Genomic DNA, 15,102 nt, shown 5'->3' with positions numbered 1-15,102 from the left:
ACTCACATTTATAATGACCAAAACTTAGAATAGTAATACTGAAAAGCAAATGCAAGTAACTGTTCACTTCCCCAGAGAAGTTACGTGGCTTGCTGACATGATGTGCAACACGTAACTGGCCTTTGATTCAGCAACTACAACATCTAACTCACTCGTCAGCTACTCACACAAGAGCAGTAAACGGAGGGCAGAAAGGATGAACGATGCAGTAGAAAGATGTGACTCTCAGAAGGACAGCCTTTCACTTTTATACAAACTAGAAAAGTTTCTAAGTTACTGCGGACCCCCAGATGCCTAGTTTAGGGAGCAGACAGTCCTTCTGCAAGCATTAGGAAATAGGTGTCTCTGCCTGGCGTCTCTGCACAGTGTACACTTTGCACTATTGTAGGCAATGGCCCCAAACACGGTCAGCAGTAAGAGACCCAGCAACAGACAGGAACTCCCCGGGTTCTAGGAATGGACAAAAAGTAGGATAAGTCTCATTCTGAATAGATTAAACTACCAAAGCTCTTCCTCATTCTAGAAAAGTTGGGGGCATCTAAGATTCCATTAAATTAAGCCCTATTCTCAAGAAAGGGGGGGGGAGAGAAAGAAGAACAAATATCTCCAGAGAGATCAAATGATCAAGTCTTGTAGATTTGTTTTTCAGAAATATTATATCTTCACGTTTTAAGCACGGCTTTTCATAGCACAGACTTCAACTTTATGGAAAGGGTATCAGTTCATCAGTATGTGTGAATATTTACTAAAAATGCTTTGGACTCTTTGAAGGAGCCCCTAGAACTATAAAAGAAAGCCAGAAAAGGGATTATCATTCCATTAACTATTATTAAAAGAATAGCTTTCATTATGTAATCTGTCTCTTTGAAGACTTATATAGAAACAGACTATAACTAGCCATTACCAAAGCTTAGCTTGACTTAAGGTTGACTAAGAAAATAATATATTAAGTAGGCTTCCTGAATGGAAATATAGAACAAGTATCTACTCAAACTAAGTATACCAACTGGATAGTACAAACAAATGAGAAAATGGTATTTTGTTATTTAAAATGAACCATTACATATGTAAATGGAAATCATTTTGGTCATCAAAAAGAAATGAAAGCTGTCAGCACTTCAATACACAGAGAAACTATGCAAACACATGCATATCCCTATATATTTATCCTAAAGCCAAGCCTTTGGTACATTAAAATAAAACATAAATCATTTTTGTTTATTGTGATAGGCTATGCCAATGCTACTTAACTTCTATGCAGGCTTTTCATAAGCTAAAAGGCAAAAATGTTAGAGATTCTTCTCTACAGTGGAACAGAGACTCTTCCAGCAGAGTTGGGGCGGGGGTAGATGAGAATGGCTGTTTGAATGTGAGGCACCCCCTGCTCTGACTTCTGACTTCCCAGGTAGTTACAAGATCTACCTACAATGGTTTGTAGCGTAGTTTCTAGGAAACCAACACGTGTCACAGAGTCATACTGTCAGTCAGACAAGAAGCCTAAATTCCTGCCAAGCAAAATGAAAAGACCAGGCAGTGTCCGGGTAACAATCCTATCAGCACTTTGTTGCCCAAATTAGGTGATTTGTGGCACTTCCAAAAACACTGACAGATAGCAGTAAGTGTGAATCCCAGTTTCAAATTCTAACTTCATCATTTATCAGCTGTGTGAGACCCAGGGCAAATTACGGTTTTTTTCAGATGCGACATGAAGTTAGGTTGGCCCACCTAACAATATATACCCAATAAATGTGAGGCATTATTATTATTATTTTTTTTTTTTGCAGTTTTTGGCCAGGACTGGGTTTGAACCCACCACCTCCGGCATATGGGGCCGGCGCCCTACTTCTTTGAGCCACAGGTGCCAGCTGGCAGTATTATTATTATTTTTATTACCACCAATAATGGTAGTATCTTTATTTCTTCTTTGATCCAGAATCCCTACTTCGGGAAATCTACCTTGGAAAAATAATCCACACACAAAAATATTTATTACAATGTTATTTACAATGATGAAAAGTTAGAGGAATCTAAATGTATGCCAATCAGGAGTTAGTTGGATAATCTACAAATATCCATTCAATAAATTTATTACTCTATCACTAAAAAGTACATTAGAAATGAAAAAATAAAAAATTAAACAAAATATAAAGAATTATGTAGCAAAATGATAGAATGTTTATAGGATTATATAAAGTAAAAATAACAAGATGTAAAGCTATATATGTACCATTATAACTATGTACAATTATATCTGAAATGTATATTTTAAAAGCTCATCAAGTAACACACCAGAATTGTTAACAGTGGATGTGACAGGGTAATGAGATGTGGAGTGAATGTGTTCTCTTTTCTATCGTGTAGTTATATTATTTTTATAATTTTAAATTAATTTATTTTTAAGTATTTAACTTGCACTTATTTGATATTCAATAAGTAGAATTATTTAAATGGTAATAAAAAGTTATAGCAACACTGACGGCAGTCTTACTATCTCAGATGGACTCCACCCCATCCTCACCCTCTATTCCTACATCGGCCCACACCTCTGGGGTTCATCTTCCCTGCTCCGGCCCAGGCTTCCCAAATGACCCTCCCCTCTCACTATTCTATCTTGTTGGTTCAAATCAATCCTCTAAATAGATTAGAGGAACAAGATTGCAAAAGCATGGATTTTATGCCACTCCTTAGCTCAAAATACAAGGTGGTTCTCCAGAATTTATAGAACACAGCCCAGGCTCCTTGGTTTGGCTTTTGATATCAGTGCTAGCAATAGTCCCAGCCACCTTTCCCACTCTCCTTACCTGTGTACGCCCCAAACCCCAGGACAAAGCTCCTCTACTGTGGCTCCAGCATGCTGGCGTATTTTGTCATTGTAAGTCCCAAGTTGTGACTGATAATGATTCAAGTATCAAACCTTGTGAGTTATTTACTTTACAAAGCTAAGCTAGAAAAAAAATCAGGTTTATTTCTATAATATCTTCCCACTTACCAGCATTAAAAATGTGGATGGAATTTCTGCTGGAACATTGAGATTCCCCATAATTCTGGGTCTCCTATGAAGGCATGTTACACATAGAATCTCGACCACATGAATCACACTAGAAAGAGATACTCCAAACCAGAGCTCATCAAAGGGCAGCCTCACTGAAGTATCCTTCGCTGCAGAGGGAACAAGCAACCTTCTTGTTGCAAGGAAGGAACAAACAACCCCAAATTAGAGCTGACAAATTTTAAATGCCACTTTTTTGGTCACAAAAAGCAAGAGGAAAGGGTCTCAGGGACTCAAGAGGCAACTAGAAACTACTAGAGAAAGCTTTTTAGAATCATTCTACTCCATCAAGATGAAGACAGCTTCTTGGCAAGTTAAAGACTAAAAATTTCATTTCATGGATTTTCCAACTACATTGCTGATGTGAAGTTTCTTTATCAAATAAATATATATAACTTTTGAAAATAGTTAATATTTCCAACATTCTGTTGGGCTTAAGAAAAAAACAGTTAATCTAAAAACACTTTTTTTTCTTTTTTTTTTTTGAGACAGAGCCTCACACTGTCACCCTGGGTAGAGTGCTGTAGCATCACAGCTCACACAACAACCTCCAACTCCTGGGCTCAAGTGATTCTCCTGCCTCAGCCTCCCAAGTAGCTGAGACTATAGGCGTGTGCCGCAATGCCCAGCTATTGTTTGATTGTAGTTGTCATTGTTGTTTGGCAGGCCCGGGCTGGGTTCAAACCCGTGGGCTCTGGTGTATGTGGCTGGAGCCTTAGCCACTTGAGCTACAAGCATGGAGCCTAAAGACAATTCTTAAAGATATCAAAACACAGAGGGTACTTGAACATGGAAAAAAAAATAATGAATGGGCTTCTGGCATGACTGCCATTGGGGAAAGTGGCACCTGACAACTGTGACCGCTGGCCAGCCCTCCACCAGCACCTGCATTTTCCTCCTCCACACTACGTCCGTATTTTTTCTTTAACCTGTAATGTCCTCTTCCCCTCCTCCCTCCACCTAATGTCTGTCTACTGAAATGCTAGGTTATAATCAAACATCAGTTCCTCTTCAAAATTCTCCAAATTCCTTCTGTCAGATCAACACACACTTGTAGGCAGTGTGCACCTTGTAGCTCTGCTATTTTTACAAAGCTCATCTCTTTAAGTAGATAGAATGTTCCCTGAGGGCACAGAATGCGCTGATTTGTGTTTGAACATCACGAAGAGCGTAATACTGTTTTCCACACTGGGCAAACTATCCAGAAAATGTTGCCTTAATTCAACTGAACGTCCTGACAACCTTTTCAGAAGACACACCAGCGTCAGCAGTCAGGCTGCTGCAGTCATCTACAAAGAGGTTCCTAAGCACAGGCACAGAAGAAGGAGTTTCACCGAAAAGGAAAATTCTGCAGAAATTTTGATATGCCATTTTTAGCTAAAATAATCTGCAATTTTCTCTTAAACCATAAGGCATTTGTTCACACTAAATCCCTGGGCCTCATGTACATGATAATGTACAAGTCAAACATTTACTAACAGCAGCTGTAATGTCTAAAAAGCAGATCATTTACTGTGCCACTCATACTTTATTTACTTAGAAAAATATCTTATTTCAAAGGATCCAGTGAAACTTACATAAATACATATCACGTAAGATAAAATGACCTATCAGAAGAAAGAAAAATGGGATATAGGAAAATTGAATGTAGGAAAGATAAGCTGTCCTGGGAGTGAGGTTCGTGTACCAAAGGAATGTACTCTATGGAAGTCTGCACATTTGCTAGCGGTAGGTCAGAGTTTGGACTCTTAATACTTCTAGTAGCCAACAAATTCAGGATGACCCAGTTATATAATTAAGATAAAAACATAAAGGTGTTCAAGTACTATTTGCCCCTTTGTCCTCATTAGAATGATACTAAACAATGTAACAAATGATGTCCTCAACAACTTCCCTGCAGCTGGTTTCTCTGAGAGAACAACTTCCCCGTGTCTGGTTTCTCCAAGAGCTTTGGAAGACTTCCCCTCATACAACCTTCACAGGCAAATGGCAGCATGCAGGAAGGCAGGAAGGGGTTCAAGTACACAGTTCCGGGCAGATCTAGATTCATCAGAAGCAGATTTTATTCTATCTGGACTAAGCTGAAATCCAGAGGCATCATGCATCTACTTGTCTTTGAAATTATAAACAATTTTATGTGCATGTCCATTTTTCCAGGAGATATGCCTAGTTTCATAACATGCTCAAAGGGAAGCCATGAACCAAGAAAAGTTAAGAACCCATAATCTAAAGAATCACACTTTATATGTCTTTCAGACAACCCTCCATAAGCAGTTTCTTTTCTGAGCTGAAAAGCGCTGTCCCTCAAGACTTTTAAAGCCCCTGACAAGCACTTGAAGTATAGCTTTGCTCTGATGCAAAACATAGAACTCTAAGCTTTAACCATTGGCCAAGCTCTGTGTCACCTGTCAAGGTCTATAAGACAGTAATGACCATGAGGATATGGAGCACATAACAGTCCATTCTTCTAGGGAGGTTTCAGCCATGAACATTGATAAAGCTGCCTCAAAAGATTAGTGATATTTTTTTGACAGCATAAAAAGTAAATAAAAATAAACACAGAAACAAAAAACACCACTTTTTGCTTATGGATAAAAATTATACATAGCACAAAAGCAAGCATTTTCCTAGATAAAAAAATTATTTTTAAACTTTAAAAATAACAACCTCTGGCGTCTGTAGCACAGTGCTTACAGCACCAGCCACATACACCGACGGTGGCAGGTTCGAACCCAGCCCAGGCCAGCTAAACAGCAATGAGAACTGCAACAAAAAAATAGCTGGGCATTGTGGCAGGCACCCGTAGTCCCAACTACTTGGGAGGCTGAGACAAGAGAATCACTTATGCCCAAGAGTTTGAGGTTGCTGTGAGCTGTGACACCACGGCACTCTACCAAGGGGGAAATAGTGAGACTCTGTCTCAAAAAAAAAAACAAATAAGTAAATAAAAAAATAACAACCTCTGTACATCGATTGATATAACCTGAACTTTTCTTTTTAATCTTTTGTTTTTTTGACCTTATATAACAAAACATCACTGCCATAGCTTTAGACGTACACATACACAGTCAACCATCCACCAATGGTATTTTGGTTAGTTGTCTCAAAAGCCCAAAGGAATCGAGTGAGGAAGCCAGCCTGTAAGACTGAGATAAGGCCTTTTACGACCTCATCCACCTAAAAGAAATTATAGCCATCCAGAGTCTGTTCCTCAGCATAACAAATCCAAAGACATACCTTTTACAAAGAAACTATAGTTAAATAAATTCAAGATAACTAGTTCCTGCTAACTCAACTCGTAAGAGGCTGAATTACAAATCAAAACACCGGTTTAATTAATCATAGAGAATATTCCTTTTTGCTAATAGGAAAATTTGCACCGGAAGCCAGGATTTTGTTTTCTCAATGTTCCAATACCTGGAATCCTTAATTAGTAATCACAAGTTTGGTACAACAAAAAGAGAGCTTTGGGGGGATACCTAATTAAACTATCCCTGTCCAACATACATCTTTCTGGTGACCACAGTTATCCCTCCCTTAGGTACAGTCTCTCTCCCTTGTATATTGCTGCCAACACTGCAGACTCCTTGGTCCCTGAGCTTTCTTCCTCCACATCCTTCTCTCCGCTAGGTACTTCTTTCAATGGGGTATAATAGAATTGATGAGGGTATATCTTACATGCGTGATTATCCCGATTTTTTAGATAATAAAGTGCCAGATAAAACTGCCTAAGCAACCTGCCCAAGGTCACAGTATAGCAAAAGGCAAAGCAAATTTTTCAAGGCCAGATCTCAAGTCTTGCAATAAACTATGCCTTTAGTGTCTTTTTCCCTGGGCCACTCACCTTCCCTGCGTTACCATAACACCCTAAGCACACCACGACTACATTTTTTGGCATAAGGGTCTGTTTCACTTACTAGTCTGAAACTTTTTGAGGATGAGGGTTGTATTTCATTCACTCTTACATGCCCAGGGTGCTATCTCTCTGGATATGCATTCAAAACAATATATTCAGGGAGTTAACAAGCTGAAGGCTGTGAAAACTAGCTACTAGCCTTAGAAAGTCACAACTTTTCCAGACATCATCTCATCTAAAAATAATGAGATGAAATTTATATACAAAGATGAAATGGATCTATAAGGATATGCAAGGACCCTTCTTAATCTAAAAAGCACTACAATCAGAGATGGGCCCTGGTTTTTTATGGCCCATCTTCTTAGTGTGAATTATTAGAAATAAAATTAAACCCCTCGTTTATCTTCTGTACCACCCTAGAGAAAGGAGATATATATATATATATCCTAGAGTATTATTTATATGTAAATATAAATAATAGAAAGTTCAGAAAAAGCTTCCGCTTTTCTGAAAGGAGATAATTTGATCTATACCAAGATCAAACAGCGGCACCCTCCTCTGGTGAGTGTTAAAGGAGCTAAACAACACAAAAGACAAAAATTAGATGATGCAATTTTCTTTGAATGATATATAAAGAAAAAGCAAAAGAGAAATTAATATCAATTGTTATAACCACACTCCAAATAGCATCTAAATAATTCCTATTACATCACTTCCCCTACTTTTTCCTAGAACAAAGCCAAAATGAATGAACTAGCTACACATAGTAGAAGGTTATAGAGAAAACAATTATTCTATTTTTAAAGATTTTTGTAATATCAATTATTTTGTAGATAGCATGCTTTCTAATACATGGCACAGTGAAAAGCATTTCATGGTTTGGCTAACAATGATCATCCTTTCATTTGTCAGAAAAAATGTAATGAAAATCCATGTGCATACAAAATATTTTTAGTAAAATAAAACAATTTACCATGTCCTTTTTCTGGATGATACATTTATCTCTAGATAGTACTGGGACTTTCTCAACCTGAAATTTGTTTCTGCAACTTTCAGGTTTTAGAATATCAAGCTAAAAAAATTTAAAAATCACTCAATCACTTACATGTATCATTACAATATGTCACACTCCGATAACTGCAACCCAAAGTTTCACCACACTAACGTGACATCCAGACCTGTAAACTAAAATTGTGCTTTCTAAGATTAGAAACAGATTTTCTGTAACCAACAATTTTAATATAAAAGTGTGCCATAAATATATTCTTATTATATAATTTACAAAAGTGAGGATCCCGGCTTTCTTTACTCTCACTAAGTCTAGACACATAAAATGAAAATACAGACGTTATTTGTTATGGCAAGAAAACAAGTCCGTCATTATACCAGCAACCTTGTCATTTAAGTATGTTTTGACCCAAAGACGCAGCATCTCTTCCCTCAGTTAACAAGGTATCTATCATCTTGAGAGGAACCCCACACCACACAAAAGACTACAAAATTACAACCAGTGAGAAACTGTCATGCTGAAAGACAGAATATAAGAAGGGTTAGTGTGGGTGGAAAATAGCAAACACTGGTCTCAGTTCTGCTAGATAAGTTTTCCTACTAAGTTTGTCATTCTTGGCAAAGTAGTGTCTACAAGGCAGGTAGACAGGGTATCATGGAAAGATTGGCAGATTGGTGGGTGGAGAATGTAGATTAGATATCCAACTGAAAGCTTTCTCAACGTTAACCCAAAACAAAGGCCAAAGAACAAGCAAATGCTTGAAGGAGAATGACATTCCCTACAGTTCCCTACAGCCCACCCAGAGACAAGGGGAGTGGAGGGGGGGGTGGTGAAAAAGAGGAAGGGGGGTAAGAATAAGAAAAGTATGCTAACAAAAAAAATAGAGTATATAGCAGTGACATGTTGCACACTGTCTAACTGAAAGAGATGGGGTAACTTCTCGGTGCTCTTGGGGGCAGGCGCAGGAGCCACATTCACCACTTACCTCACCCAGGGCCCACGGGCAAGCGTCAGATCCAACCCTCCCCTGACCTCCAGGACACCTGGGCCCCAGCGCCTGCAACCCTGGTGCCGCAGAAACCTGGGAAGGGGCCTAAACCTGCCCTAGGCCCTTCTCTTGTTCCCAGATGGACCACAAACAAAAGAATCCAGAAGCAGGGAACGTCTGCACCCCCACGCCCACCAAGGCACAAGGGTGAGGTAGGAGAACCACCTCCTCTTTGGGCACTGCCCCTCTACACAGGCCAGGGGCATCTCGGTCCCGCACCCAGATCCCTCTGAAAACAGGCGGTCTACCAGCGACGCTCTCCTGTCGGGTGGCCCGGCTGCACTTGCAAAGTTGAGGGGAGTTGGGAAGCAGTGCAGAGCTGCCCCCGGGATTCCTCCCAGAGCGAAGGCGACGGGAAGGAGGAGTCACGGCTTCCTTGACTCACTGCGAACCCCACTCAACTTGGTTGCTTTAGTATTTTCCTCTAAAGGGAGGGGGGCGATTAAAAGATGCTATCTTTTTTCTTTGTACCTAGCTCAGCCTTAAACCTTAGCAGAGGGGCACTGAGGCCTGGGACCAAAGTTCACTGCAAATATCATTAATTCTCCCCACTGTTAAACAGAGGTCATTTGCTGGGTTCTGGCCTTGGAAACCTCATATACAGAGACACGAAATACGCTGCCGATAACTCTTCCTCGGAGAGTCCGGAGAGTCCCCGGAGTCTGGATCCAGCAATGTTTTTGGCAACTTGAGCCGCATTTACCTGGCAAGGCTCCAGGTCGTCACCACGCCCCCCCGGCACCCAGGTCCTACCCTGCCGGGCAAGCTACATCCTTTTGTTTACACACACAAACGCTAGAGAGGAGAGCGAGGGAAAAGGAGAACGCGGAGAGAGAGGGAGCTCGGGAAGTCCTACCTCTCCCCCGTGCCCGTCGAAGATCCCGAAGATGGACGGGTGTGTCTTGTTGGCCAGATCCGTGAGAACTTCGAAGCGGTCCTCCATGTGGTCCCTCCGGCCCTGGATGGAGTACACGGCCACGTTGTGGCTCTTGAACTCCCAGGTCTTGGAAAACTCGGCCTCCAGCACATCAAGCCCCCCGAGTCGATCGTTCTGCATGATTTCGGCTACCTTGCCCTTCACCATCTTCACCGCGTCCCGGCTGGACTTGACGATGGTCTTCACCTCGTCGGTGTGGAAGAAGTAACTCCAAAGCGCCAAGCTGATGCACAGCAGGAAAAGCGTCTCCGGTCTCAGCAAGAAGTAGCGCATGATGCGACCCAGCAGAGACAGCAAAGTCATTGTATCCTCTATCATTTATTATCGCTAGAGCTCCAACGATCAGCAGCTACGCGCGCCCGGAAGGGTCGCCGGTCCGGGAGACTGCGGGGACAGCCCGCGGGGAGGGAGGCGGAGCAGCGCCCAGAGGTGGGGGCCGGAGGTTCACCGGGCCAGCCGGGAGGCGGACCGGCAGGCTGCTCCAAGCCCGCAGCGCGAGCAGAGGCAGTTTCCCTTTTGTCTCTCCGCGTCAGCGGCCCAGAAGCCGGTCTCTGCCACCCGAGCCGCCTCGCCTCTTTTCTTTGAGCCTCTTTGTGAGATCGCGGCCGTAGCGGCGACAGCAGCGGCAGCAGCAGCTGCGGATGCTCGCGATGAGCGATTGGAATCAAGTTAAAGTTGCGCCGGGCAGGTCCGCCGCGGTGAGCCGGAGAGTTCGGGGGCGCCGGCTCCCGCGCGGCCCCTCCGGGGGTGCCCCCTCGCGGCTCCGAGGAGCGATCAGCAGGTGAGGAGGCGCAGGGTTCCAGAGCCCAGCAGACAAGGGATGCACATCTCTTCGGTCGCCGCCGCCAGGGAGCAAGGTGACGGCCAAGTACTCCAATTCCTTCACACACTCCGGGGGGCCCCAGAGAATAAAAGTTTGCAGGAGACTGACAACGCAGCACGGTGGGCGCTGAGCCGCAGGCGGCGGCCAGGGCTCTGCCTGCCTCTCCCTGGCACCTCCCGGCTGGGCTCGGCTCCGCTGCGCTCGCGCGCTCCCTCCGGTGCCAGATCTCTCCCGCCCCGCCCCGCGCACGTTCGCCCCGCCCCGTCCCGCCCCTGGAGCCGGGACTGGACCCCCCGAGGTGCTCCCACCCAGCTGTGAGAGGCTGGGGAAGTTTGCTGCAGCTGGTGCGCGCTGGCAGCTCGGGCAGTCCAGGTGGACCCAGGGGGAGTGAGAAGGCACGCCCTCTGCCTAGCTCTTGCGGAAGGTCGTTCCTGCCCCCTTTTCGGGCTCCCAGGACAATTTAAAACTGATGCGGGTAGCCTCGGCGTTGGTTTCCGGGGAGCCGCTGCCGCTCGCCGGGAGGCAGAGAGCCGCACGTGAGCGTTCCCCCCTCCAGCAGGCTGCGCGGTAGTGCAGTCCCCGCTTCGCCCGGCATAAGGCAAGCGAGAAGGGACGCACTTCTCCCGGTTTTCTAAGCGAGTCGGAAGGGATCGGCCCTTGGTCCGCAGCTGAGGCCTGCAGGTATCGCCCGGGCCTAGCAGGCTTTCCAGCCTGAGAACAGCAAAATAGGGGAAGTCGGAGCCCACAGAACTGCGCTCTGATGATATAACCTTGGCCGGCGCGATGACGGGCCTGCCTGAGAGCAACCAACCCTGGAGCAGGGGACTCAGCAGCCGCCAACGACTTCCCTGGCCGCGACCTTTCCAGAGGGAGACACAAAGCTTCCAGGAGTAGGAGGGTCCAGGTCCTGCCGCGGGGCGAGAGCTCCGACCCTGCCGTTTGGGTTTGAAGCTCTCGGTCACCTCGGGAGAAGGTGCGATGTGGGGCGGGAGCCTTTCCACCCGCAGAGGTGAGGGCCGCGGAGCCATCGAGGATAATTTGAAAGGTGGACGGGGGCCGGTGGGCCTTGAAGATGGGAATCGGAAGAAGAACAATGTACAAGTCAGGTTAGAATACGGAAGCAAGTGAGCTTTAAACAAAAACATTGACGCCGCTACCCCTGTCCAGGAAGAAGAGTGCTGATCTTCTTCCAGTCCCAGCCTGGAGGCTGCCTAATCCCAGCCAAGCCGCCAAGCGCTCTGCCTTGGTATGATCCTGATTACTTTTCAAAAAATAAAATTAATAAAAAGAACTACTGGAAGGAAATACACACCAGTGTGCTCACAGTAGTTAACTACAGTAGATCATATGTGGTTTTCATTTTCTGCCTTAGGCTTTTGTCTGTTTTCCACGACTTTCCCAGAGTTTTTACAAAAGGCATACATTTCTATCATAACCAGAAAAAAATGAAAACTTAACATTTAACTGACTTACACATTATGGTCTCAGTAATACAAAGATGCACAGAAAAGATGAAATACGTATGAGGAACTGTTAAAAGTATGTTATTTTTGATATCTAAGATAGTCTCCTAGTTAGATAGTTTTAGATATTTTCCACCTGATGGAGAAGATAAAATACTTTAAAATCAGTTCATTTTATTCAGTAATCAAGAGGATATAAAGTGAAATAATGAATTCAAAAGCCTTTAGGAACATAGCGAAACATAATGCATTAGCAGTATTATGAAAATAAGTTTACAATATTTCTCTCTGTAAATTAGCAAATTGCTTTTGGGTGCATTTTCAGTCTTTCTGTATGTGAATCAATTTCTCCAAAAGCAACTTGCAGATAAGCTGGTAAACATTTCAAAATTAGGAGTCAAACTAGGTCCTGCAGTAGCAGTAAAATTCCAAACCCAGAGATCCATCCAGCCTATAGGAAGGACAACAGAACAGACACTTGTGACAGGAGACACAACTTGTGTTTCCTCTGTACCTAAGAAGAGGGATTACCATACTGGTCTCCCTGGAGGTTAAATAGCAAAGCTTGACTTGGCGAATTAATTAATAAATTTAAATATCCTCCAGATAATGTGGAAATACACTTTGACATTTACATCTAAGTAGTTCATCTGTGTGAAAATCAATAAAATAGTTTTTCATGCAGACCTTAGAGACATTTTCCTATTTCTGTTAAAAAATTCATGTAGTTTACAAAAAGGCCTCAATAAGCTTTTGTTATAGTTTACTATGAATTTTAATATATTAGAGAAATTTTAAAAAGACCTAGTGACAAAGTAACATTTGCATATTGCTTAAGATTACAAAGGTTTTTCATATTTAGCGATTTATATCCCTTCTCATAACAATCCTCCAAGGAAGTTAGAGTGGCTTTTGCCTCTGTTTATGAATGTGAGGAAAGTGAGGCACATGGTCAATAAATATTACATATTTAGCAAATAAGCAGTTGGAAACTGCAACTCGGTTCCTCTAATCACCAGTTTAGTGCCATAACATTTATTTTCCAGTGATACTGAGATGATTGGTCTAATTTTTATACTTCTCCACTAACATTCCACTAGATCTCTTATACTTGGATTCTTATCCCACAATTCTGATTTTAGCATTTGGGACAAGCACTGCACCATGAGTATTTACATATGGGGCAGAAGACAAGTGCAAATAAATTCTTTTCCACATAATAGCCTGAAAGATCTGTTGCTAAAGTAAAATAGCGTATGAATTTTACAGGGAGGAAAGAAGTAGCATAAAATGTGCATTATACAAATACTTTGCCATTACAAGTGACACGGTAATGAACAGAGAGTTCATGCAATCCTAGCTTTTCATAAGATACAAAAAGAGTGGACAAAATAATTTTCAGGTAATTACCATTTTCTACTATCCAATTAACTCGTGTCAGCCTTGCAAGTACTTAAAAACTATACAGCTTTTAAAAGTGATTTATTGTCTTTTGGGTGTGGGACAGTTACAAAATGGACTCTACCTAACAAATTCAAATATTGTGATCTGCTTCTTTGTACCCTCACATTAACCTGGAATAAAAAAAATTATTATTTTAAAGTAATTTATTCTCAAAAAATGTTCAGAGTTGTAGCTCTGAGTTCAAGGATCTTTAACTCAAGGTTTGATAACAAACAAATCTATTATCTAGTATGATATTATTTTATGACGTCCTCATCTATTTTCGTTTTTGCCACCTCTCCCTCATATAAAGTTATAAAAACCTAATGTGAAGAGATTTATCAACTAAGCCTCTGAGTAATGAATATGATTTTAAAACTGCAAGCCCAGGCTGGATTCTAACCTGCCAGCTCAGGTGTATGTGGCTGGCTCTTTAGCTGCTTGAGCCACAGGCACTGAGCCATTTCCTAAATTTTTGTATACCAATGAACTCACATCAATATCCTAGCCAATTTATAATCTCAAGCATTCTGAATAATTAAATAATTAAATAATTGTTTTGTAGTGGATCCAGTAATGTCAAGAAATAACATGAGTGGTAAGATAAAATTTTGTTTCTTTTCATAGGAGGCAGGGAATTTTTTTTTTCCTCTAGAGCAATTCAGACAGAAAAAAAAAAAATAATAGTTTCAAGAGCACAACTAGCTCTGCTTGGTAGTCTGGCAGGCAGTAAGAATAGGACCCTTGAGAGTTAATTCAAGTTTGATGTCCATTTGTACTATACCAAGGTAGACTAGTTTTAATACCCATTCTTACACCCAGATCTGCTAATGGCTTCTTCAAGCACTCTGAGAATAATTTGGATTCCCTTCAGTTTTTCTATGTTCCCCAAATGGTTTCCATTGAAACATTGTTTTGTGTTGGGGGCACTATTAGAAAGACTAAATTTGAGATTCCAAGTAGCTTCACTATAACATTATTCACAAAACCTTTCTGTTTTCTTCTTCTTGAGATACTTGATAGGTCTAGCAGAAAATCTACAGTCACACAGAATACAACTTGAGGGGTAATTCCTATCTATGGTACTTTGGCTTTAAAAAGTTAACTTAGAGGGGTGGCGCCTGTGGCTCAGTCGGTAAGGCGCCGGCCCCATATACCAAGGGTGGCGGGTTCAGACCCTGCCCCGGCTGAACTGCCACCAAAAAATAGCTGGGCGTTACGGCAGGCGCCTGTAGTCCCAGCTGCTCGGGAGGCTGAGGCAGGAGAATCGCCTAGGCCCAGGAGTTGGAGGTTGCTGTGAGCTGTGTGATGCCACGGCACTCTACCGAGGGCCATAAAGTGAGACTTTGTCTCTACAAAAAAAAAAAAAAAAAAGTTAACTTAGAGTCACATAGAGGTAAAGATAGGACATACATCCTATTTCCATGACACTTTTAAAGGAGTTCAACGAGTTCTTCTCTCCTGGCTCTTATGC

General features: G+C 42.4%; 1 protein-coding gene across 1 annotated transcript in view; it reads right to left on the bottom strand.

Moving 5' to 3' along the window:
- The window catches only part of PPM1L (protein phosphatase, Mg2+/Mn2+ dependent 1L), a 316,224-nt gene extending 306,007 nt beyond the window's left edge, over nucleotides 1-10,217 (bottom strand). The window contains exon 1 of the mRNA XM_053599806.1: nucleotides 9,819-10,217. Within this exon, the coding sequence (XP_053455781.1) occupies nucleotides 9,819-10,217 (399 nt within the window). The remainder of the gene's footprint in view (nucleotides 1-9,818) is intronic.
- Between the last annotated feature and the right edge of the window lie 4,885 nt (nucleotides 10,218-15,102).

The sequence above is a fragment of the Nycticebus coucang genome, chromosome 8 (assembly GCF_027406575.1).
Source record: "Nycticebus coucang isolate mNycCou1 chromosome 8, mNycCou1.pri, whole genome shotgun sequence".
NCBI lineage: Eukaryota > Metazoa > Chordata > Mammalia > Primates > Lorisidae > Nycticebus > Nycticebus coucang.
The sequence above is the reverse complement of the archived record's forward strand: the minus strand, read 5'-3'. Positions and strand labels throughout refer to the sequence as shown.